General features: G+C 56.7%; 1 protein-coding gene across 7 annotated transcripts in view; it reads left to right on the top strand.

Moving 5' to 3' along the window:
- KMT5B (lysine methyltransferase 5B) overlaps positions 1–8,452 on the top strand; it is a 58,260-nt gene extending 49,808 nt beyond the window's left edge. For 5 of the 7 annotated variants that reach the window (XM_042904796.1, XM_042904790.1, XM_042904791.1 and 2 more), the window contains one exon: positions 3,939–8,388. In XM_042904796.1, coding sequence (XP_042760730.1) covers positions 3,939–5,413 — 1,475 coding nt within the window. In that variant the 3' untranslated portion in view covers positions 5,414–8,388. Of the gene's footprint in view, positions 1–3,938 lie in introns of all 7 variants that reach the window. The other 2 variants (XM_042904797.1, XM_042904795.1) reach the window with 2 other exon arrangements.
- The last annotated feature ends 14,017 nt before the right edge of the window (positions 8,453–22,469 follow it).

Raw genomic sequence — 22,469 nt, 5'->3', positions numbered from 1 at the left:
ATCTTCCAAGTGCTGAAGATGCCAGGCAGCGGATGGCCCTCGGTTCACACTGGTAGCGCTCGTCTCGGGGGCTTTTCCAGTACAGGGCACGGCCCGAGCGCGCGGAAGGCTCTGATGTCATCTTGCCGTTCTTGTGTCTGGCTGTAATTGTTGATGCCCACGCAGGGCTGCCTTACGATTTGGAGGACCCCCCCCGGAATGGCTGTGACGACCGCTCCCCGGGAGTTGGGGCTGGCACCGTGACTCTGTGGTGCGCCTCAAGGCCGCACCGATAACGGCGGGTCCGGAGCCACAGGCCTTAGTCCAGATCCCGTGTCCTCCACTTCCCAGGTGGACGGTCTCGTGCACGCTTGTCCCTGTGTGCTGTTCACGTAGGTGCGGTGGCATTACTGCAGAGAATGTGTATGAGGGTTGAGGTCACGCTAATTTGGCCACTTTGCACAGCACCCGGTATGTAGTAATTGCTGAGAAAGTGTGTCTCCACCTGAAATTACTGTCTTAGGTTTCTGCATGTGGGATTTGTCCCCGCCTCCAGGCAAGAGAGTCCCCCGTGGCGCTGAGAGCGGGGCAGCTGCAGGGGGTGTAGCTCACGCCCGCCGGTCCGAGCCCTCCGGACGGGCTCCCGTTGGCCTGCGTTGTACCGACGATCCGTCCCGCCTGCGCCACTCTCATCCTCGAGAGCCCCCGACGACAGGGTGGACCCGCTCGGGAGAGGGAAGAGCCCTTGGCGCCCGTGCCCAGCTTGTCTGTGTCTTTTCTGCCCTTTGCCCTGGTGAGCATCCCTTCTGGCTTGGCTTTTGATGAGATGCTGCTTTTAAAACAAAAGACCAGGCCGACACATACATGAACGTGGACGTGAGATCTCTGTGTTGAAGTGACACGTAGCCTCACATACGGTCCATTTTGTGCCGTGGAGAACACAAAAACGATAAAGCGCTCTCCGTCGGGTGGCTCGCCGCCACCAGCTAAGCAGAGAATCTGTTGGAAGCAGGGGTGGATTCAGAATCGTTATAAAATGAGACACCTCTAGTGGATTAAGATGAGAGCCAGAGTCAGGAGACTCTCAGGTGCTCTGAAAATACACGGCAAGGTTGACCTGCCATCTACAGAAAGTCAGGAAAGGCCCCCTGAGCAAAGCCTTTCCCAAGCTGAGTCTTAAAGGGCACGAGCGGTTGGCCAAGCGAAGCAGGTTCAGAGCAGAGGGAGTTCATCAGTGGAGATCCAGGGGTGACTGCAGGACTCCAGTAAGCCAAGTGCATCACGGCTGGAGTAGAAGGCGGGAAGGAGGGATCTGACCGTTGTTTAAAATTTTGGACTTATTCTTGGGGCATTAGATCACTGATGAGTTTAAAGCCCAGAAGTGACGTGTCATACTAGGAAGGCCACTCTGGCCACACGGTGGAGACTGGAATGTCCGGGAAGCAGTGGGAGAGATGAGAAAAGGTAGGAGACCGCCGCCACAGCTCAGGCAAGGGATCGTGAGCAGAGGGCGGTAGATGGCTCGGGGGCCGCGGCAAGAGTGGGCTCCGCAGGAGGGATGTGGCAGCTGATGGGGTGAGCAAGGGAAAGCAGAAGTCCAGGAGGACCTCCCGGTGTCTGCTTGAGCAGCTGGGTGGATGGTGGTGGTGACCTGAGCGGGATGGAGAATTTAGAAGGGGAAGCAGCCGCGAAGCTTGATGGTGAGTTCAGTTTGGGCATGTTGACTGTGAGGAGCCCATCCTCACGGAAAGATCTGGATGCCAGTGGGTATTTGGTGATCCGGAACCGTAATCTAGGAGAGAGTCTAGAGAAAGTGGTTCGGGAGCTGCCAGGGCATCGGCGGTAAGAGCCGTGGGGCGGGGGTGCTTACCACCCGGCGAATGCGGGTAGTTTCCAGAGGGTCTAGGACAGCAGAGGCCTGAGGGGCGCGGTTGAAGGGGCAGATGCAAGGCCAGGAGAGAGTGCTGTTGGGGGCAGCCAACGGGACGGGAGTTTTCGGGAAGAAAAACGGTGAGCAGTGTCACATTCTGCGGAGACAGCAGAGGGGGAAAGGGCTGAAAAGTGTTCGCTGGCTTTCACAAGCAGGTTTTCCAAGGCCGACCGAGGCTGCCTCTCCTGAGGGACAGGCTGGACCCAGACTGCGGGGGACTGCCGCCAAGCATGCGGTGTGCACGTTTGCACCGTGAAGGGCTCGTTGCGGTGCAGAGTGAGAACAGGCCAGAAAAAGGGAAAATCAGGCGAGAACAGCTAAGCTGGGTCATAGGATGGCCCTCGAGGAGTCGTGGGCCGAGCAGAGGACTCGAGGCACGTCGGAGACGGCCAAGTGGCGGACGCTCCCACGCCTTTACATCCACAGGCACGTCTGCTCGGTCTACCTTGTGGGAAGTCTTGTAAAAGAAATCCTTTAACAAAAGAATGCCCTGCGTATCCTTCTGCTTAAAAAAACAACTTCTGGCTGCTTGCATAATTCCAGTTCATGCACCTCAGTTGTTCTCCGACTGGACGGCATCCAAACCACTCCTCCTACCAAGTCTAAAACCGAGTGGCTGCCTTGGTGGTGGCCCACGTGGATGAGCACATTCTCGTTCTCGCCAGAGGATCTCCTCCCTGGGAACTCGGCTGGTTTGGGTGCCCCAGAGCGGTTCATGAGACACCCGGCCCGAGCACAGAGCCTTCTGTTCTCGGTGGTTTGATATTTTTGGAAATGGCTCGTGATGCATCCTTGCTCCTCTGTCTCAGTAGAGACTAATGGTGACTTGTGCAGCCATGTGGAAGGAAGGACAGTCGCCCTGGCAACCCTTGGGCATGTAGTGGGCGGCAGCGTGAGGCAGCGTGCTGGGTTTACCCACAGTCGTTTTTACTCTCTCCCTGTTCTCTGGTGAGAAGTGGGGATCGTTAGTTGGGTCATCTCAGGCTCCGTAGTGAGTGACTGAAAAGTGTAGTTAGGGGGGGAAAGGTTTTCAGGTGGGGGGGTGGGGGCACCAAATAACTGAGAAATTGACTCGTGTAAAACACTGCACACACAGATCCAAACTGTAAATGGAGAGAAGAACAAAGATGAGCAGAGGTCCGTGGCAAGGTCGGAAAGAAACTCTGGGGGCAGCTGAAACTCGAGTCACACATAAGCCTTTTGACAATCTGGTCAACTCTCCCGTTGGTCCGCGGGTGGCCGTTCCCAGTAGGGTCGTCGCAGCCTTTGTGTCCTTGTCTGGAGAACGTTGGATCGGCTCTCCCTCGGTCCCGAGAGCCTCGCTAGCAGCGTGCTGCTTTCCTCCCGAGTTTGATCGTTGGCGGCGGGCGGTCCCTGGAGGGACGGGGCCGAGTGAGTTCTTCAGCCCTCGGAAGCCTGCTGGTCCTCACGGAGTTGCAGGGAGAACGCGCGGTGCAGTTCTTTGTGGGCCAGTGTCGGCCGGGAATCACAATATGTGCTGCTTAGGGTCTCTCCTGCTTGTTTGAAACCATTGTGATAGGATGTGTCTGTTAGAGCTCATTAGTAATCTACTTCCGTTCTGTATTCCTTATCACAAAGCAAGTGGTCTGCTTGCTTTGAGTTCCTGAGGAATGGATTTCAGAAACCTGTTTTGAATGAGGGTGTTAAGAATTTGTGAAAGAAAAACCGCTCTTTCTCTAAGCTTACTTCAAACTCTGGAGAAGAAGTACTTAGCTGGGACAGGCATCACGATAGATTGTGGACAAGCTCAGAGTGAAATCCCGGTCCTTGCTGTGCGAAATGCAGAGATGCTCCATGAATCGGAGGCCGCAGTCGGGGAGTAAAAGGGGAGCAGAGAGGGGGTGCCCGTGTGCCTGGCAGAGAGCGAACGCGACCGTCTGGCACGTGCCGGTGTAAGCCTAACGTTTCGTAGCTGACAGGGTCGGGCATTGTTGTGTTGAGCGCTCCTGCGTTACCAAGCCTGCTTTTCATCCTTTTTTTTTTTTTTTTTTTTTTTTTAAACTTGCAGCTCCTAACCGAAAATCTTCAGTTGGTGTGAAAAAGAACGGCCAGAGCAGAACGTTAACAAGGCAATCTATGTCAAGAATTCCAGCTTCTTCCAACTCTACCTCATCTAAGCTAACTCATGTAAATAATTCCAGGGTACCAAAGAAACTGAAAAAGCCTGCAAAGCCTTTACTTTCAAAGATAAAATTAAGAAATCATTGCAAACGGCTGGAGCAAAAGAGTGCTTCAAGAAAACTCGAGATGGGAAACTTAGTACTTAAAGAGCCCAAAGTAGTTCTGTATAAAAACTTACCCATTAAAAAAGATAAGGAGCCAGAGGGACCAGTCCAAGCCACAGCAGCTGGCGGGTGCTTAACCAGACACGCGGCCAGGGAGCACAGAGCGAGCGCGGGGCGAGGCGCCCCGCCGCCCGGGGACAGCGCCCCCGGCACGTACCCCACCCGGCGGTCGGCGAGGACGAGGGCGAATCCCAGGGAGGCTTCCGACATCAAGCCGGAAGCGGACGCGGACGCGGCGGACGGCTACAAAAGCAGCTTGACCGAACCGGGCCCGGACGGCCAGGAGCAGCCAGCGCCCGCGCCGCGGGAGGAAGATCTGGGCCCCGGAAGCGCACAGAAGGGGGAGGCCAGGTGTCAGAGGAGCGACAGCGGCGCGTCCAAGAAGAAATCCCGACAGGGGAGACTTGTGAAACAGTCGGCGAAAGCCGAGGAGCCGGCTCCGGGCCAGGGTTCCCCTGGGGAAGCCAGCGTGGCGCCGGAGGTGCTGGGGTCCCACCCGGAGCAGGGCGAGGGCGGTGGCCCGGAGGCCACGGCCGGGACCTACCCGGACTGGGCTCCCTCGCCCGGCGACGCTTCCCTTGTGACGTCCGAGAGCTTCAAGACAAAAGACGGCTTCAGAACTGCGAAAAGTAAAAAGAAGAGGCGAATCACACGGTATGACGCACAGTTGATCCTGGAAAATAACTCCGGGATTCCCAAATTGACTCTCCGCAGGCGGCACGACAGCAGCAGCAAGACGAACGACCAAGAGAACGACGGAGTGAATTCTTCGAAGATCAGCATCAAGTTGAGTAAAGACCACGAAAACGACAACAATCTCTATGTAGCAAAGCTCAATAACGGGTTCAACTCAGGATCAGGCGGCAGTTCCACAAAACTAAAGATCCAGCTGAAGCGGGACGAGGAAGGTCGGGGGCCGTACGCGGAGGGGCTCCGCGAGAACGGGGTGTGCTGCAGCGACCCGCTGTCCCTGCTCGAGTCCCGCATGGAGGTGGACGACTACAGTCAGTACGACGACGAGAGCACGGACGAGCCCTCCTCCTCGGAGGGCGAAGAGGAGGACGAGGACTACGAGGAGGACGACTTCATTCCCCTCCCTCCCGCCAAGCGCCTGCGGCTCATCGTCGGGAAGGACTCCATAGACATCGACATTTCCTCCCGGAGGAGAGAAGATCAGTCTTTGAGGCTCAACGCGTAAGCTCTCGGTCTCGGTCTTCCCTTGGCCCGGGAAGCCTGCTTGAGAGGAATCAGCAACAATTCCAGTCGGTTTCTGCTCACCTGAGACCTCGTGGAGGCAGCACTTCCCCTTCTCTCTTCTCGGCCTCGTACTGTAGAAAGTGTACAGCATACTGACTCCGCCGAGGTCCGATTTGTGCACATTTTTATTGTACTTTTTAAACAGCCTTCGTACGTGCAATTCCGAGTTAGAGGTAAAAGCCCTGTTGTAAAATAAAGGCTCAAGCAAAATTGTACAGTGATAGCAACTTTCCACACGGGACGTTGAAAACAATAATGTGGCTACACGGTTCTCTTCTTTCTTTCTTTTCTTTTTTTTTCTTTTCTTTTTTTTTTTTTTTCTAACCAAGAGCATCGAGTGGCTCTTTAATATATGACTAAACAATAATTTAAAACAAATCATAGTAGCAGCATATTAAGGTTTTCTAGTATATGCTAATATCACCAGCAATGATCTTTGGCTTTCTGATTTATTTGCTAGATGTTTCCCCCTTGGAGTTTTGTCAGTTTCACACTGTTTGCGGGCCCGGATGTGCTGTTTGTGGCCTTGGTTAAAATAGCAGACCATCGGTTGGGAGTCGAATTGGCTTCTGTAAAAAACAAGGGAAAAAAGAAACATAAAAAGTACAGCTCACTTTTCAGTACGGCGTATGGACGAGGGTAGGCAGTGTGCGGGCTGGGTTTCGATACGGCGTATTTATTGCTTGACATGTAAATTAAAGACCTTGTATTTAACACTTTTCAATCCTTTTAGATAAAATTGTTCTTTGCAAGAATGATTGGTGCTTATTTTTTCAAAACTTTGCTGTGAACAATGTGATGACAACGAGCAACATTTATCTAATGAACTACAGCTCTCTTAATTTGGGTCTTCAAGATTTCTGTTGCACTTGTAAAATGCTACAAGGAATATTAAAAACTCTATTCACTTTAACTTATAATAGTTTATGAAATAAAAACATGAGTCACAGCTTTTGTTCTGTGGTAAAACCTATAAAAACGTTTGTCTCTGAAAATTCAATGTAAAGAACCGAAAACCATGTATATGTTGTAAATATTTGTGTGTTGTGAGAAATTTTTGTCGTAAGAAATTAAAAGAACTTACCAGGAAGGTTTTTAAGTTTAGAAATATTCATGCCAATAAAATAGGAAAGTATAAAATATATAGTTTTAAGCACTGCATCAGTGAGCGTTCTCAGCTTATGTTAGTTTATGTATGAAAATATCAAAGATTTTTTTTTGACTCTGTTATCAGTTAAACAGAAAGAGGAGTCAGATTTAATTTGTTTTTTTTTTGAAGCACTTTGAGAAGAGAAATTAATTTTAAGTAACTTAATGAGCAAATTTTTGATTCCTACTTTATGTTCAAAACCAACCTTTCGTTTCTGTGGATTATTCTACAAACCATCGGACATAGCATTTGGGAATACGCGTCTGTAGCAGGTGTTTCACGCCAGGGGGTCTCTTTATTTCTGGGAAATGTGTACATGTATTTTCAGATAATACCGTGTTCCGAAGTAAAATCAATTTAGGGGATTTGTGTAGCGTCTGTAGAAAAGTAGCCCATGTCTTAAAATATTAAAAGGAATCTGCCCGTAACGAAAAGTCCAGTGGAGAAAACCTCAATGCTTACTGTTGTTTCTGGTGGATTCCTACCAGCCTCCAGGTTCTGGGGACGTCATTTGAGTTCCTGAAAACGACTGCTAACGGGTTCCAAGCAGAAATTAATAATACTCATAAAAGCGTTTGAAACTTAGAATGTGGTTTCTCCTCACGTTCTTTAAGGACTTACTTGGTGGTCTTACATCGTCTCGTTCCCGTCTGTCGTGTGCACGTTAGCCCCTCAGGTATCCCGCGGACGCGTGTGCACACTTGCACGCGCTCACACCCCCTCTGCACCGCGTGTCGTCCTTCACCTCGCCCCGCGGGGCGGCCCCCCGAGGCCTGTCCCCAGGCACGCGGAGCGCGTTAGGGACCACGTCCCGGCCTCGCGCTGTCCCTCGTAGGAGAGGCGTGCGGCCCGCGCCAGTAAGGACGGCCGGGCGCGGACCCTGCGTCTGGAAAGTCCCAGAGAGCGGTGGGCCGCCTCCGCCACTCCCGCCTTAGTTTGGAGCGTTGCGAAGAGGTTCGGAGACTAAGTCTCCAAACCTCCTCTTGAAATACCAGCAACGGCCATTTCAGGAATTTCCATCTTAAGGAAGAAGTCCCGAGGTCCCCCGTTTCCCGCCTTTCTCCGCTTTCCAGCTTCGTTCTAGTAACTTATTTATGTCTGCTTTAACTTGACGGCGGCCTCGTCCTCTGAGGCCCACCTCCCCGTGGGTCTGAGCGGTGGCGGCCGCCACCCTCCGGGGAGACCCCATTTCCGTTTCTAAAGTTCGGGGCCTCGGGGCCGCTCTGGCTCTGCTCAGAGCTTCACTGTGGGGCCTGGCCAGGGCCGCGCGCCGGTGACCGCTTGGAAGAGGGCTGCGTCCAATACGGCTTTTAGCTCGAGCTTATGCAATGATTCGTAACAGATTCTGGCGTTGTGTAAGAATCAGGAAGCGATCAGAAAAATACATGTAAAGTTTTCGATTTTCGATCGTTTTTCAAATTACTGTCTTAAATTGTTTTGCTGAGTTGTAATACTTTTGAGATACAATGTATTCCTTGTACTGAAAGAATTGAAAAAAAAAAGGACTTTTTCAGCATTTGAGGTAAGTTCTTTAACGTTTCATTAAAGACATTTTTTACAAATATTTTGTACATGCACTTGCAGTATTGAGGTTAATCATTTTAATAAATTCGGAAATTAAAACAATGTGGCCGGTGTTCGCTGTATCTGAACGGAGAAGGTCCGAGGGCCGACTTTCTCCGGAAGGTTTCCACGTAAAGTAGAATTTGTAAACGCAAAGACGGTCGGGCTTTTCAGCGTCTGCGAGCGTGGCGTCTTTCTGAGCCCTGGTCTCCGTTTGCTTCTGACGCCCCCTCAGTGTAAAAGATGAGGGGAGGGGCGCCTGGGAGGCCACGTCCGTGGGGCGTCCGACTCTTGGTGTGAGCCCAGCCCGTGACCTTGCCGTTTGTGGGTTCGAGCCCCGCGTCGGGCTCTGCGCTGGCCGTGCGGGAGCCTGCTTGGGATTCTCTGTCTCCCTCTCTCTCTCCCCCTCTCCCAGTCGCGGGCTCTCTCCCTCGGAACAGATAATGATAACAATAATAATAACAACGAGGGGAAAGGGCTCCTTTTCTCGGCGGGGAGGCTCCTTTCAGACCACACGGCCCTCCAGCCAAGACTCGGCTCCCGAGGACCCGCTCGCTCCCCTCGCTGAACCGGACAAGACTGGCATGCAGAGCTGGCCTGGGTCCCTTCTCCCAGTTACTGTAGCAAAACCTGGTCGAAGGAGGACGCGGGACCCACTGGCTCGAGTCCGGGAGCCGGAGCCGGCGCAGCCAGGCGGCGTCCGCGTGGCCCCGACCTCTCTGTAGTGCCCGCGAGCCTGCGGGTGCCGGCGCGAGCCAGGCAGGCGGGGCGGGCGCTCGGGCCTGGGGTCCGCTCTCGGCTTTCGTCTCTGAAACGGGTCCCTTCCCCTGCCCAGCGGCCAGCCGGCGTGCAGCACTCTGCCCGGGGCCCTGGCGTGATTTCTGTTCCTCGAATGCCAGCCCTGTCACTGGCGTGCGCCCCGCTGTGCTGGCCGCAGGGCCAAGTGGAGTTCTGCACCCTCGGGGGTGTGGCAAGCGTGGCCCTGGCCTGCGAGGGAGGGTGACTCGGCCTCCGGCTTCTCCCTCACCGGTGTCGTGGGGGTGCGGGCACAGCTTGCACCCGCTAGGGGTGAGGCCCGGCGCGGGGGTGGGGGGGGGGAGCGGATTTTGACTCTCAGGGCGGGTGGACGGGCAGGATTGGGAAGGGGGTTCCCACCAGGGCCGCCCCCGCCCCCTCTTACCGTCTGTGCCTCCCAGGGATGTAAGTGAACGTTCATGGAAACAGCTGGAAAGTTTCCAGCCTGGAGGACGGCAGACGGCCCCTGGCCTCGGGCCAACGGTCTTTAAAAGGCGAGTGACCGTTACCAGGTCCTCGTCAGATTTGTGAGTCTTTCTGCTGAGTTCAGTACATCCTGACTTCCGCCTCTTGGGGGCAACCCGCCCCGCTGGGTCTGCTCACACACCAGAAGGCTGGCGGGCAACGCGCACACGGGCGCCCGGTCTGAGACCCTGAGCGGCACCATCCGGAGGGACGGCAGTGAGGTGACGTTTCTTTAACGTTTGTAGTAGTGCCGGGGGTGGGGAGGCGGGGGTGACAGGCCTCCGCGTGTGTGTGTGACGGGTGTCACTAAAGCCCCGGGAGCCGGCGAGGTGACCCAGGGGAGGTGGGCAGACCACCCCCGGGCCCTCCTCCTGACCCGGGAGAGAGCGGGCACTTCCCGGAGTAGCCGGACTGCGGGGGGGAGACGGGAGTCTGGCTGTGAGGGAGGGAAGGGTGGCAGCTGGCATGGGGGCTGGCGAGGAGGCGATTCTCCTCATTAACGAAGGCCACGTGGTGAGGCGAGAAGCTTCCGGAGGGGACGGGCTCCCAAAGGGGAAGGGGTAAAGTTATTCAGAGTCTGGTCTTCGTGCGGGTCCGTCTTCCTTGGTGACAAGTGGAGGCGGGGGGGGAGCAGCTCCGGCACGAGGTTTTCCATTTTGTCCGCAAACAGGAGGCGAGGTCACCTGGGAACGAGGAGGAGGTGAGAGTCCCCAAAGCTTAAGGAGCGCGAAGGAGAGTCGATATCGAGAAAGGAAAAGCGGGCTGACTGTAGAAACCTGATAAAATTCGTTCTGGAAATCTTCACCAGTCACCTTCTAGGTGCCAGTCGATGTCCCAGGTACCCACCGGAACCAAGGCCAATGGCAGCACTTCTCAGCCCGGGTGCGAGGCTCTCAGCCAGGTGGGGGTCGCAGAAGGCAGAAGGATAGGGCTCGGGTGGGCAGGAGAGAGTGTGAGGGAACAGGAGATGTGTCCACGGCCTGAGTGGACCCCTGGCCTGGAGGTGCTCCTGTGGTCAGAGAACAGTCCAGCAGGAGTCAGACAAGCACGTAGAGAGGACAGGAGGTTGAGGTCAGAATTGACTCTCAGAACTTGGGAAGGGTTGCACTGAAATGATGACGGGGTCCCCCCCCCAGAAAACGGGGCGCCCGGGTGGCTCAGTCGGTTGAGCGTCCGACTTCAGCTCAGGTCACGATCTCGCGGTCCGTGAGTTCGAGCCCCGCGTCGGGCTCTGTGCTGATGGCTCGGAGCCTGGAGCCTGCTTCGGATTCTGTGTCTCCTTTTCTCTCTGCCCCTCCCCTGCTCGCACTCTGTCTGTCTCTCAAAAATAAATATTTTTTAAAAAGGAAAATGTAATTGATGACAAGGTCCCTGATGGCACCTGGGGGTGGAAAGTGGCCTGGTTCTGGGAGAACAAGATTCTGGACAGACCTGAGGTCATCCAAGATGGCAGCAGACGGCCTTCACTGTGAGTGCTAGCACCAAGCAACAGCCCCAGACAGAAACAGCCCGTAGGGGACAAACACGGGCAGATACCCTACTCGGGGGTGGGGGCGCCTCGCTGAGTCTCGCGGTGAGGTGAGTAAATGCTCCGAGATTGTGTTTCAGCCCCAGATCCAGCTCCCGAGGTCCTGGCTGTACTGGGAGCCACGCCTGGAGAGAGTCACAGAGCCGAGGGTCACGGGGGCCAGCCTCGGTCACAAGGCCCCGCCTTCACCAGGTTAATTCTAGAAAGCTCTGTCTCCTAAAAAGTCCCGTGGATGACACATAGCAGTCACTGCTTTGCACCCTCCCTTCCATGCAGCGACGTGGGGCCAGGAGAACTTTGTCCAAAGGTTATCATGCAGGTAAGCCCGGTGACCTCACCCCATTAGTCAAATAGACTCCGGGGGCTTGCAAGGGATACGAGGTGCCCCATGTGTTTGCTGGGCCCGGACGGGTGTGGACTCGTCTTTATCCGGAAGAGTCCAGCACGAGGTTGCCTCAAGACAGCAAAGAAGAAATCCGAGGTTTCCTCCAGCTTGGCGAGCTGCTGGCTCTCTCTCAACAGTGACTTTCCACAAACGCGACCCAGGCACACAGGAGGAACCGCATGTGCCCGGGAGGCTACCTGTGTCATCTCGTAAGACAGAGGTGGGGATCCTCAGGCACTTGTTTGCTCAGGGGACACACTTTGGAAGCTACAGTCACACGGAGGGGGACGTTCACGCGGTCTTGCGTAGTTAACCTCCCGGAGCGGATACGTGCTCTGATTTCCTTGCACCTGCTGGTTGGGCCGCTGTTAGCTTCTCCCCCGGACGCCGGCAGGTCGGAGACGGTCCCTCCCAGGGTCACTCTCCCGCAAAGCAAATAGAAGGACGCTTATTTCCTCCTCTTGCCAGTCAAACCACATTTTTCTCCTGGGGGTAAGCGGGGGAGCGGAGGATGGCCTGACCAGCCTCCAGGCGGCCCGGAGCCGCCCCGGGAAATGCTCAGCCCGGGTCACGGCTGGCAGAGGGCTGACGGTCTTGCTGCTGTCCCCCAGCTACGTGAGCGTGGACGAAACACTGGTCAAATGGGGGGTAACCCTGCCGCTAACTTTGGGGCTGCCGAGGGGTAAGAGAGAGTGCCGTGAGCCCTCCCCTGGGGCCCGGTCCCCAAGTCAAGTTAGTGCCGCCTGGTGGGCCTCCTCTTGGCCTCTGACCTTTGCCCTCCCCAGTTAACATCCGCCCAAACAGCCTTAGTCACAAGCATCTCCATTCCAGCCTGGAAACTCTGGGCCACCGGAACTGGTCTCCGCGGCTTCGATCCCAGCTCTGTCTCCCTCCGGCCGATGCCTCTGTGGGCCAAGCCGGGCCTCCCTGCCCCATCCCCATCCCTCTTCTGGGTTTACCTGCTCCCTGGACAACCTTCTCAACTTCAGCCAAGAGGTGCAGGGCCCTCAAAAGGCCCAGGGGCTGCAGGAGCGACTCCGCCCAGCTCTTAGTCCAGAAGGTTTTAAGGGGCGGGTGGGGGGCGGGGGGGCCGCCTGAGGAGCCGGGGCGGGAAAGACAGGGGGACAGGGAGTCACCCGGGTTAGGACCAAGGGCTCCGGTCAGGCCACCTCCTGACTTGACTTCCCGTCTGTAAAACGGCCTTGATCGTCACGCCAGCCTCACTGAGGATCAAGTCAAGCAGGAAGAGGGTGCCTGGGTGCCGGTGTGGCACACGGCGGGTGGTCAGCAACTACTGGTCGAAGCCACGGGAGCAGAAACGAGGAAAGCCGGGGGGGGGGGGGCCGGGGACGCCGGTGCAAGGTGTTGGGGAGCGTGCCTGCTGCCTAGGATTCGTCCAATGGATCTAGAACATCCACGGCCATCGGATCACAGCCACCGCCTTCGAGAGGCCCCCTTCGCTCGTACCAAAGGCGTCTCCTTCAGTCCTTTGCCCTGAACCTGCCACGTTCACCAGTTCCGTTCTCAGGTGCGGCTGGACGTAATGCACGCACGACACTCATCCGTTCTCCCGTCTTGGCTAAAAAAGAGCAGATAAAGCATCTACCTGACCGTGTTACAGTGTTCATTTTTAAAGTAGAGTTTTCTGCATGCGCTTTTAGTCCAAGAAAAGCGCAGATGGAAGCAGTATTTTTTGTCTGTGCAGAAGATTCTGAAGTTCATTTTAAGAGTGTAATATTGGGGCGCCTGGGGGGCTCAGTCGGTGGCGCGTCCGACTTCGGCTCAGGGCACGATCCCGCGGTCCGTGAGTTCGAGCCCCGCGTCGGGCTCTGGGCTGATGGCTTGGAGCCTGCTTCCGATTCCGCGTCTCCCTCTCTCTCTGCCCCTCCCCCGTTCATGCTCTGTCTCTCTCTGTCTCAAAAATAATAAATAAACGTTAAAAGAAAATTTTAAGAGTGTAATATTGTTTAATCTTAAGACTGGGGCAGTTTTGCTGGAAGAGCTCTCTTTTAAAGTTTTTTTTTTTTAAGTTTATTTTACTTATTGAGAAAGAGAGAGAGAACACGGGAGGGCAGAGAGATAATCCCAAGCAGGCTCCACACTGTGGAGCGAAATAACTTCAGTTTTATTGATTTCAGTAATCTCTACACCCCGCGTGGAGCTCGAATTCACGACCCCGTGATCAAGAGTTGCGTGCTTCTCCAACTGAGCCAGCCAAATGCCCCATGGGAAAAAAAACTCTTTTTTTGACCTTTATTTATTTTTTAGAGAGAGAGAGTGAGAGAGACAGAGCACGAGCGGGGGAGGGGTAGAGAGAGAGGGAGACACAGAATCCGAAGCAGGCTCCAGGCTCTGAGCTGTCGGCACAGAGCCCGACGCGGGGCTCGAACCCGTGAACCTGAGCCGAGGTCGGAGCTTAACTGACTGAGCCACCCGGGCGCCCCCACTCATGGCAAAATTTTTAACAGACGCCTCAGCGATAGTCGCTTTGAATTGCTTGTGATTTCAAAAAAAAAAAAAAAAAAAAAAAAAAAAGTCGGCCTGGCTGCTGTTGACATGGGCTAACACGTGTTTGTTTAGCTGTGGAATCACTCACCCGAGAGTTCAATGTTCAGCTTGCCCCAGCCCCTGGAGCCGCAGCAGGGAGCAGGGCTGGTGAGACCCTTGCGAGGAGGCCACGGCCTGTCTGCCCTTTGCCCCCCAGTGACACGAGTCCGTTCTGGCCCTGCAGAGGGCCAGGCAAAGACTCCGAGCGTCTCTCTTGGATCTTTGGGGACACTGAAGGCTGGCGGGCTGGGATCCTCACTGCCATTCCTGGGAGGGAGGACGAGCCTGAGGCTCAGAGTGGGGTAATATCTATCACCAGGGGCACAGAGTGCCCGGGACTCCGCCACACTGGGCTAGTCCCCGGGGCCCCTGGCGGGCCCTGGTAGCACAGGGTTGGGGGGGGGGGGTGTGTGAGGCTGGTCACGAGCCTGGCGCTCGCTTGGGGTAGGAGGCCTTTGCTGTTCCCTCCTCCTGGACCCTCTCTCTGCCCCACCCTTACCTGAGCAGCCACTTCTCCACCCGGCTGATGTCACCTCCTGAATCCTCTCAGATGCCCCGCTCTCAGCCTGATCTGTCTGCTCAGCCCTGATCCCTCTAGCCCCGGGGGTCCCCCGCAGGCCGACGGGGAAGGGGCTTCCTCCCTGGAGACAGAGACCCTGGAATCACTCCAGCCTCTCGCGTCCCCTTCAGTCACGGGGCCGGGTTCGGGTCGCCCAGAAAAGCCAAAGCCTCAGGTCGCCACCGGCCACGGGGGCCCCTGGGCCGGCCTCTCCTCCTCCCAGTAAAGTGGGGAGTCCAGGAGGCCATGCTGGGCAAGACGGCTGTGCCCTGCCTGGGCCCCCAGGACCGCTGCATCCTGCCCGGTGGCTCCCAGCGGAGAAAGGGTCAGAAGTGGGGAGCAGGAAACTTGCTCCATGTTGGGCCCGGGGACGTGGCCCAAGGTCGGAGATGGGGAGGGCTGATGGCCACGGGGGACGTGGGTACAGGCACCTGCTGCCGCCACAGCCTTCACGCCAGGGGAGCGCGGTGGACCGGCCAAGAGGGGAACGCGCTGTCCTCTGACCGGCCCTCCGGCCCCCTGTGAGCCCAGACGCTGCCGCTTCTGGGCGTTTCCCCGCAGCCCCAAAGATCGGGCCCGTCTGTGCAGCCAGGAAATACAGAAAGGGAGACGGGCCCTGCGAAGGGCCCCGGGGTGTGCGCTGGCTGGGCAGGGGCAGGGCGGGCGCGATGCTACCTGTCCCCTCTAGGCTGACCGCCTTCCCTGCAGGCGAGAGGGGAAGGTATGTTCTGACAGGGACCGAGGCTGGGGGCATGAGAGATAACAGGGCGCCTCGAGAAGGAACGAGAGGGGGTGAGGTCGCAGGGTGCCCAGTTGGAGATGAGGGGCCCTGGGAGCAGTCCCACCCGCACCCGCCAGCCTACCCACCCAGGTAAGGCTTGGGTCCAGTGCCACCCAATCCTGAAGCTGCTCCCTCCGCCGCCCAGTGCCCCGTGGGTAGTGGGCGCAGTGAGGATGCGGTGGGACGCCCAGGCTGGCATCGGGCCCTCGGGCAGACAGGAAGCAGAGCTGGGCTGCCCTGGGGAGGAGCCAGGGTGTGAGCAAGTCTCCGTGCCAGGCAGCCTTCCGGGCACTGGGTCAGACAAACAGACGGCAGAGGCGTGGCAGCGTGTTACTGGCCCCGTGGCTTTCAGAGGCCTCCGTGCCAGCGGGGTTGAGAGGGTCAAGATGGGTCGAACTTGAACTTGGACTCCGGCCATCGGGAGCCGCAAAGGATTGGACTCTCTCCCTCCCCAGCTTTGGCCACCCATGGACCGAGGCGTGGGCTCCCCGGGGCTGTCTGCAGGGCCTTCCTGCAATCCCTTCCTTCCTTCCTTCCTTCCTTCATTCGTGGGATGTTTGCTGAACAGCCGCTCTGTGCCAAGATCTACCCTGGGCACACCCTGGCCACCAGGGAATCCCCGCCTTCCTGCCCTCAGTTTGTCCACCCTCTGAGAGGGAGACACACACACTTCAGCTGGAGCTCTGATGAGGGCAGCCCAGGGGACACAGGGCAGGCCTCCTGAGCGGGTGATGGGCACAGCAGGGAAGGCTTCTCGGAGGCAGCGTCCGTGGAGCGTGGTTTCGGGTGTGGAGGTGGGGAAGGGCCTTGTCTACCCCGAGGCCAAGGCCTCACCCGCACTTCCGTGGCACCGCCCCTCATCAGCAGCCGGGGGGGGCCCCCGAGACGGAGGCCAGCACTCCGTCTGTGGGGAGCGGGGACACCCAATACTCCCCTTCCCCAAAGAACACTCCATCCTCCATCACTTCCTGGACCTGTTCCTGCAGGCCATTCCTACTGCCTCCTCCTGGGCCCAAGCAGACGGAGAAGAGAGTCCAGTCGCTGCCAGCAGGGCTGGGGCCGGCAACAGGCTCGGGCCCCCGGGCCCCCGGTTGTGGTCATCGCCTGCATCTACATCCTGGACACCGACCCCCTTCTTCGGAAAAGGTCACCTCCCGGTTCTCAGTCCCCGTGGCTCAGGGTAGACCCGCCTCCCAGCCACCTCAGCCTGAGCCCAGGGCTGGCCAGCCAGAGTGTGTGCCCCTGGCCCCCGGGGCACGGCCACCGGTCTAGGAATGGATCCGTGGCCAAGCTGAGTCAATGAAATGCAACTTTGGGACTTTAGCTGGGACCCGGAGGCAAGAGGAACGCTCTCTCCCCTGGAGTTGCAACATCGGTGGGACGTCCACATTCTTGCCACCAGGAGGGAGACCGTGGAGGGAGGAGGGAGGCCTGGAACAGCACTGGCAAGTCCGGACACCTCAGCCCGCGGCTTGGTCACATCCTCCGGGCCTTCAGCACCATCCGCGGTGCTGGGTGAGCCCGGCCCGGTGACGGATTGGGAGCCCGGAGGTCAGGCCAGAGGCCAGCCTGGCCCCTGATTTGCTCCGTGACCCAGGCCACGCACTGCCCTTCTCTGAGCTTCTGTCGACAGTAGGCTTTGGCCCCTGCCTTGTAAAAAGCACACAGACTAGCAGGGCCCCGGGTGAGACAAGGTGACAGGCCTGGGCCACGGCCGTCCTCGGCCCCAGTTGACAGCCTCAGGAGAGAGGCGAGGCGGACTGGCGGCCCTCCTCCCTTCATCCTGCTGCACCGTCCTTGGGACACAGAGCTACTCCAGGCTTGCTGGGTACTGTAAGCCCTGAGGCACAGCTAAAGAAACAGGAGTCACTGGGGCGCCTGGGCGACGCAGTCGGTTAAGCGTCCAACTTCGGCTCGGGACATGATCTCACGGTTCGTGGGTTCGAGCCCCGCGTCGGGCTCTGTGCGGACAGCTCGGAGCCTGGAGCCTGTTTCCGATTCTGTGTCTCCCTCTCTCTCTACCTCTCCCCTGCTTGCTCTCTCCGTCTGCCTGTCTGTCTGTCTCTCTCTCTCAAAAATCAACAGCAACAAATCTTCAAGGAATAAAAAAAGAAACAGGAGTCGGGGAGGAGGGGGGCTCACACTCCTGGGTTTGGACACACGCCCCGCCACCTTCTGGCTGTGTGGTCTGTGGCAAATGGCACCACTTCTTCAGGCCTCGCTTTTCCCATCTGTTAAGTGGGAAGGATGATAAATAATCGTAACAGCCGACTGTCTGTTGTCACCTCAAGTGTAGGCACTGGGGCTCGGATCCTCTGCGCGTGATCTCGCTTTCTCTCCCACACGACTGTGCGTAGACCTCACTCTGTTTTCTAAACAAGGACCCAGAGGAAGAGGAGACCCAGACCCACAGAACTGGCTTAAAAACCCCAGTTTTTCTGTTCAAAAGGCAGAGACCCCAACTACGTCCTTTAAGATCTTTCTAACGGGGCCGTCTCAAGCCAGGCTCGGCCAGGAACACAGAGAGGGATCGAACCCAGGCACGTGGGGGCTTTGCCCCTGGAAGAGCCGGGAGAGCCAAGGGCAGGCATGTCCGCTGACCCAGGGTGCTTGGAAATCAGGAAACGCAGGAATTGCGGGACCCCGCGCCACCAGGGGGTGAGCCGCGGGAAGACACACCCCCCGCCCCCCACCCCCCCCAGAAATCACTGGCCAAGTGTCACATCTGGGAAAGCCTACGCCACCACCATTGTTTCCCTGTGGCCTCCCAGACCTCGAGCAAATGCCTGTGATCAGCAGAAACTACCCGGAGCCCTGATGCAGGGGATTCTGGGGAATGTAGTTCTTGGGGTCGGCGTGTCCCCTTTTGTCTACCTTCCTGCGCTCCACGTTAACGTCCGTGAGATTCCTTCGTAGCGTGGCGTGTGCTCCTTGTCACTGTGGTGGTACTCGGTTGTGAGATATACCACAACCCGTCTGTACATTCTGCTTCTCCGGGGCATCTGACTTCTTTCCTCTTTGGGGCTAGTACGAGAAGTGCTGCGGGGCGTCGTTCACGCGTGTCTGTCGGTGGACGTAAGCGCTCATTTCTATCAAGTTCGGACCTGTATCCAGGAGTGCGATTCCTGGTCCTTAAGTACAAAACTATTCAAAAGTCATAGACTCAGAGAGATTGGAAAGATATTAAGCAAACCCCCACTGGCCACGTTGACCTTTGCCTGGTAGGATTTTTCTTTTTTTCGTTTAGTATTTCCCACGTTTTCTGCAGTAAACACCTATTCCTTTTTGTGATCAAGAAGAAATCCATTTTAATTTTTTCTTAAGGCTTACTTATTTATTAAGAGAGAGAGAGAGACAGAGACAGAGACAGAGAGGGAGCGCACACGCAAGCAGAGAAGGGGTGGAGAGAAAGAGAGAGAGAGAATGAATCCCAAGCAAGCTTGGGGCTCTCAGCGCTGAACCCTATGTGGGGCTGGAACTCATGAACCGCGAGATCATGACCTGAGCCAAAATCACAAGTCGGACACTTAACCGACTGAGCCACCCAGGCGCCCTGAAAAAAATCCATTTGAAATTAAAAGAGAGGGGGCTCCTGGGTGGCTCAGTCGGTTAAGCGTCTGACTTTGGCTCAGGTCATGATCTTGCAGTTCGTGAGTTCGAGCCCCGCATCAGGCTCTGGGCTGACAGCTCACAGCCTGGAGCCTACTTCAGGTTGTGTCTCCCTCTCTCTGCTTGTCCCCTGCTCGTGCTCTCTCTCTCTTTCTCTCTGTCTCTCTCTCTCTCAAAAAAAAAAGCATTAAAATTTTTTTAATTAAGAAAAAAAGCTTTGTCCTTTGTAGGATTGGAATTTCTTCCCTTGGGGAAGGGAAGCAATGGAGAGGTGAGCAGAGACAAGGGTAGGGAGGAGGAAGGGGTGGCTGCGTCCTCTCCCAACAAAGCACGAGGCCGGGGAAGAATCAGGTGCCAGCTGGAGAAAGAAGAGGGGAGGAGGTTGGCCAGAGACCATCAATTCTGGGCAAAACCCTCACCTGGCTTGCTAGAAGAAAGTGTTGTGGTTACCAGGGTCCCCCAAGGGCAGAAACAATGGTCCCCAAGCTGATGCAGCAGCTGCTGGGGGGAAGCAGTCCGTTGGCAGCTTCTGAGACCGGCCAGGGCTTTCAGAACATGGGGACCAGAGTTCAGTCCTGGGGATGCGGCTTGAGCTCCCCAGAAGAAGAAAAGATGGGAGGGGCCAAGGAAGTACAACAGAAGCAAACTGCCCCCCCCCCAACCTCCTGATCCTAAGAGGTGTGAGCGAAGGGCTCAGAGGGACACCCCAAGGTGAGAAAAGGTGGTCAGTAAAAGGGGGAGAATCTCATCACCCACAGCACTGAAGAAGGAAATTGGGGAGAAGGTACTGGAGGAAGAAAACAGGGTACTGTGTGTGTTTTGTCTAGGTGTTTATTTCTATGAAAAGCTTTAATAGATATGCGAATGGCCAGTGAGCACATAGAAAGTTGCTCAACATCACTAATCCTTAGGCAGATAGCATTTCACATCCTTTGGAAGCTTATTATAAAAAATGGAACAGAGAACAGTAAGTGTTGGGCAGCCACCGTGGAAAAATCAGAATTTTATTCCTTTTTAAGATTGAAAAGGAGGGGCGCCTGGGTGGCTCAGCGGTTGAGCCACCGACTTCGGCTCAGGTCATGATCTCATGGTTCATGAGTTCGAGCCCCACGTTTGGCTCTGTGCTCACAGCTCAGAGCCTGGAGCCTGCTCCGGATTCTGTGTCTCCCTCTGTCTCTGCCCCTCCCCTCTCACACTCTGCCTCTGTCTCAAAAATAAATAAAACATTACAAAAAAAAAAGTGCGGATTTGAACAGGTATTTGTGCACCAATATTCCTAACAGTTTGATTCACAATAGCTTGAAGAACTTACGTGAACAGTCCTGAGCTGTACCCTTAGAAGCATTTACGATGGTAAAGTGGGTCACCTGGGCTGAGAAAGACCAACCTCCCGGAACAGGCAGTAGGACAGAGTAAGGACCCCACTGGCTCAGGGCACCAATTGAAAGTAAAACCAGTTGAACCAGTTATAGGGTGTTCTTCAGGAACATTCAGCTTTCCGGTGGCGGTTGAGAAGGGCATTGGGTTCACCTGGCATGGGGGTTTGCCAGGTGGACACGGCAAAGGAAGGGGAAGCCAGGTGCCATGAGGACAGTCCCCCAAGGGCAGCAGCTGTGGACCGCGAAGCTCTGCGTCTGGGTCAAGCAAACTCCTCGCCCATGTTGCCGGCCAGGCCTCTCTTCGGCCCTGGGATCCAGATCCTTCCTTCCTGCGATGCTGTTGGCTTCCCCTTGCGGCCAGCTCCCTGGGTTCCCACGGAAGGGAAGAGTCCCGGGCAGGTGTACTAGGTATTTAACCTTCATGGCCCTCGAGGGCCATGTTCGACTGTTGTTCCTGTCTTGGTTCGCTCACGTGGGCAGGGAGAATTCCGCGTGGTGATTCAGGGCCCCGGGGCGCCTTGGCGGTCGTGTCGCGGCCCCGGCTGCTTCTCTTGGATCCTTCGCTGCTGGTCGGAGACAAGGGGAATAGGAGGGCAGAGAGGCTCTCCCAGGAGAAGTGGCCTACTTAAGGAGTCACGTGGTCCTTGCCCGCCGCAGAGGGGCGGGGGACTGGGCAGTGTGTGCCCAAGATGCGCCTGGATGGCGGGCGTACTCGCGGTGCCTCTGTCGCGAGGGCCGGGCGTGTTCGGTGAGCGGCGGGATCCACCTGGGGATGGGGGGAGGCGAAGGCTGGAGGGCACACAGTGCCAAGGCCGCGAACGGAGGGTGGGAAGGAGTCGCACAATTGTAGCCAGGGAGGGTCCTGGTGGGGAGCTCTACACACAGAGCTGGAACTGGTGAAGCCCAAGTGGGAATGCTCCACGGGGCGCCTGGGTGGCTCAGTCGGTTAAGCGTCCGACTTCGGCTCAGGTCATGATCTCGCGGCTCGTGGGTTCGCGCCCTGCGTGGGGCGGTCAGCACCGAGCCTGGAGCCTGCTTCAGAGCCTGTCTCCCTCTCTCTCTGCCCCTCCCAGACAGGTGCACTCTCTCTCTCTCTCTCTCTCTAAATAAACCTTAAAAAAAGTTTTTAATTTCTTCTTTCTTTCTTTCTTTCTTTCTTTCTTTCTTTCTTTCTGTGTTTATTTATTTATTTTGAGAGAGAGAGAGAGAGGCAGGGAGGGGCAGAGAGAGAAGAGGGAGAGAATTTGAGGCAGGCTCCTTGCTTGTCTGCACAGGGCCCGATGCGGGACTGGACCTCAACACACAGTGAGATCACGACCCGAACAGAAACCAGGAGTCGGAAGCTTAACCGACCGAGCCACCCAGGCGCCCCCAGTTTCTTTCATTTTAGAGAGAGAGCACGCGCAGGCAGGGGAGAGGGGCAGAGAGAGGGAGGGAATCTTAAGCAGGCTCCAGGCTCAGTGCAGAGCTGGAGGCAGGGCTCGATGTCAGCAGAGTGAGATCATGACCAGAGCCAAAATCCATGGTCCAAAGTCCAGGGCTCCACTGACCCAACCACCCAGGTGGCCCTAAAAAAGTTTTTCTGCACATACAGTACTCTTCCTCCTCTCACACTCTGGCCGTGTGCCAGGTTCCGTCCTAAGCTCTTTGTAACTATTCGCTCATTTATTCCTTCTAACAACCACATGAGGCAGGGGCTCCCCTCCTTCCCATTTTACAGGCAAGGAACAGAGAGGTGCAAAAGGAGCAATCACCCGATCAGCGCCAAACTGCCAATAGGGAATAGGGCGGACCTGGGATTAGAACTCAGGCCACGCTGGCGCCCCCACCTCGGGGATCTCCCAGTCCCTTCACTCGTTGAACACTCCCTGGGCACCCACCACGTGCAGGCGCTGAAGGAGGTCGAGGGGTCAGTGGGTGCAGGCGGCCGGGACCGGAGAGGGTCGGGGTCTCCGGCCCGAGCCCCGAGGCCGCTGCGCTTGGCGGGCGGGCCGCGCGGGTGCTCGGTGGGCCCCGGTGGGTCGCAGCCCGGAGTAGTCCCGCCCCCGGGGACCGGGCACCTTTGCCGGGTCACACGCTGGCGCCGCAGCCTGGGGGCGGTACCTTGTTCCTGCTCTAATTGCTGCGGCAGCCTCGACAAGCCAGACGGAGGGCCAGCCGTTAGCGGCTGCCAGGCCAACGGTGGGGGGCGATTCGCGCCGGGTCGGGCGGGCGTGGGGGACTTGGGGGCGGCCCT

This window comes from Panthera leo, chromosome D1 (assembly GCF_018350215.1).
Source record: "Panthera leo isolate Ple1 chromosome D1, P.leo_Ple1_pat1.1, whole genome shotgun sequence".
NCBI lineage: Eukaryota > Metazoa > Chordata > Mammalia > Carnivora > Felidae > Panthera > Panthera leo.
This window is presented reverse-complemented; position numbering and strand designations above follow the sequence as displayed.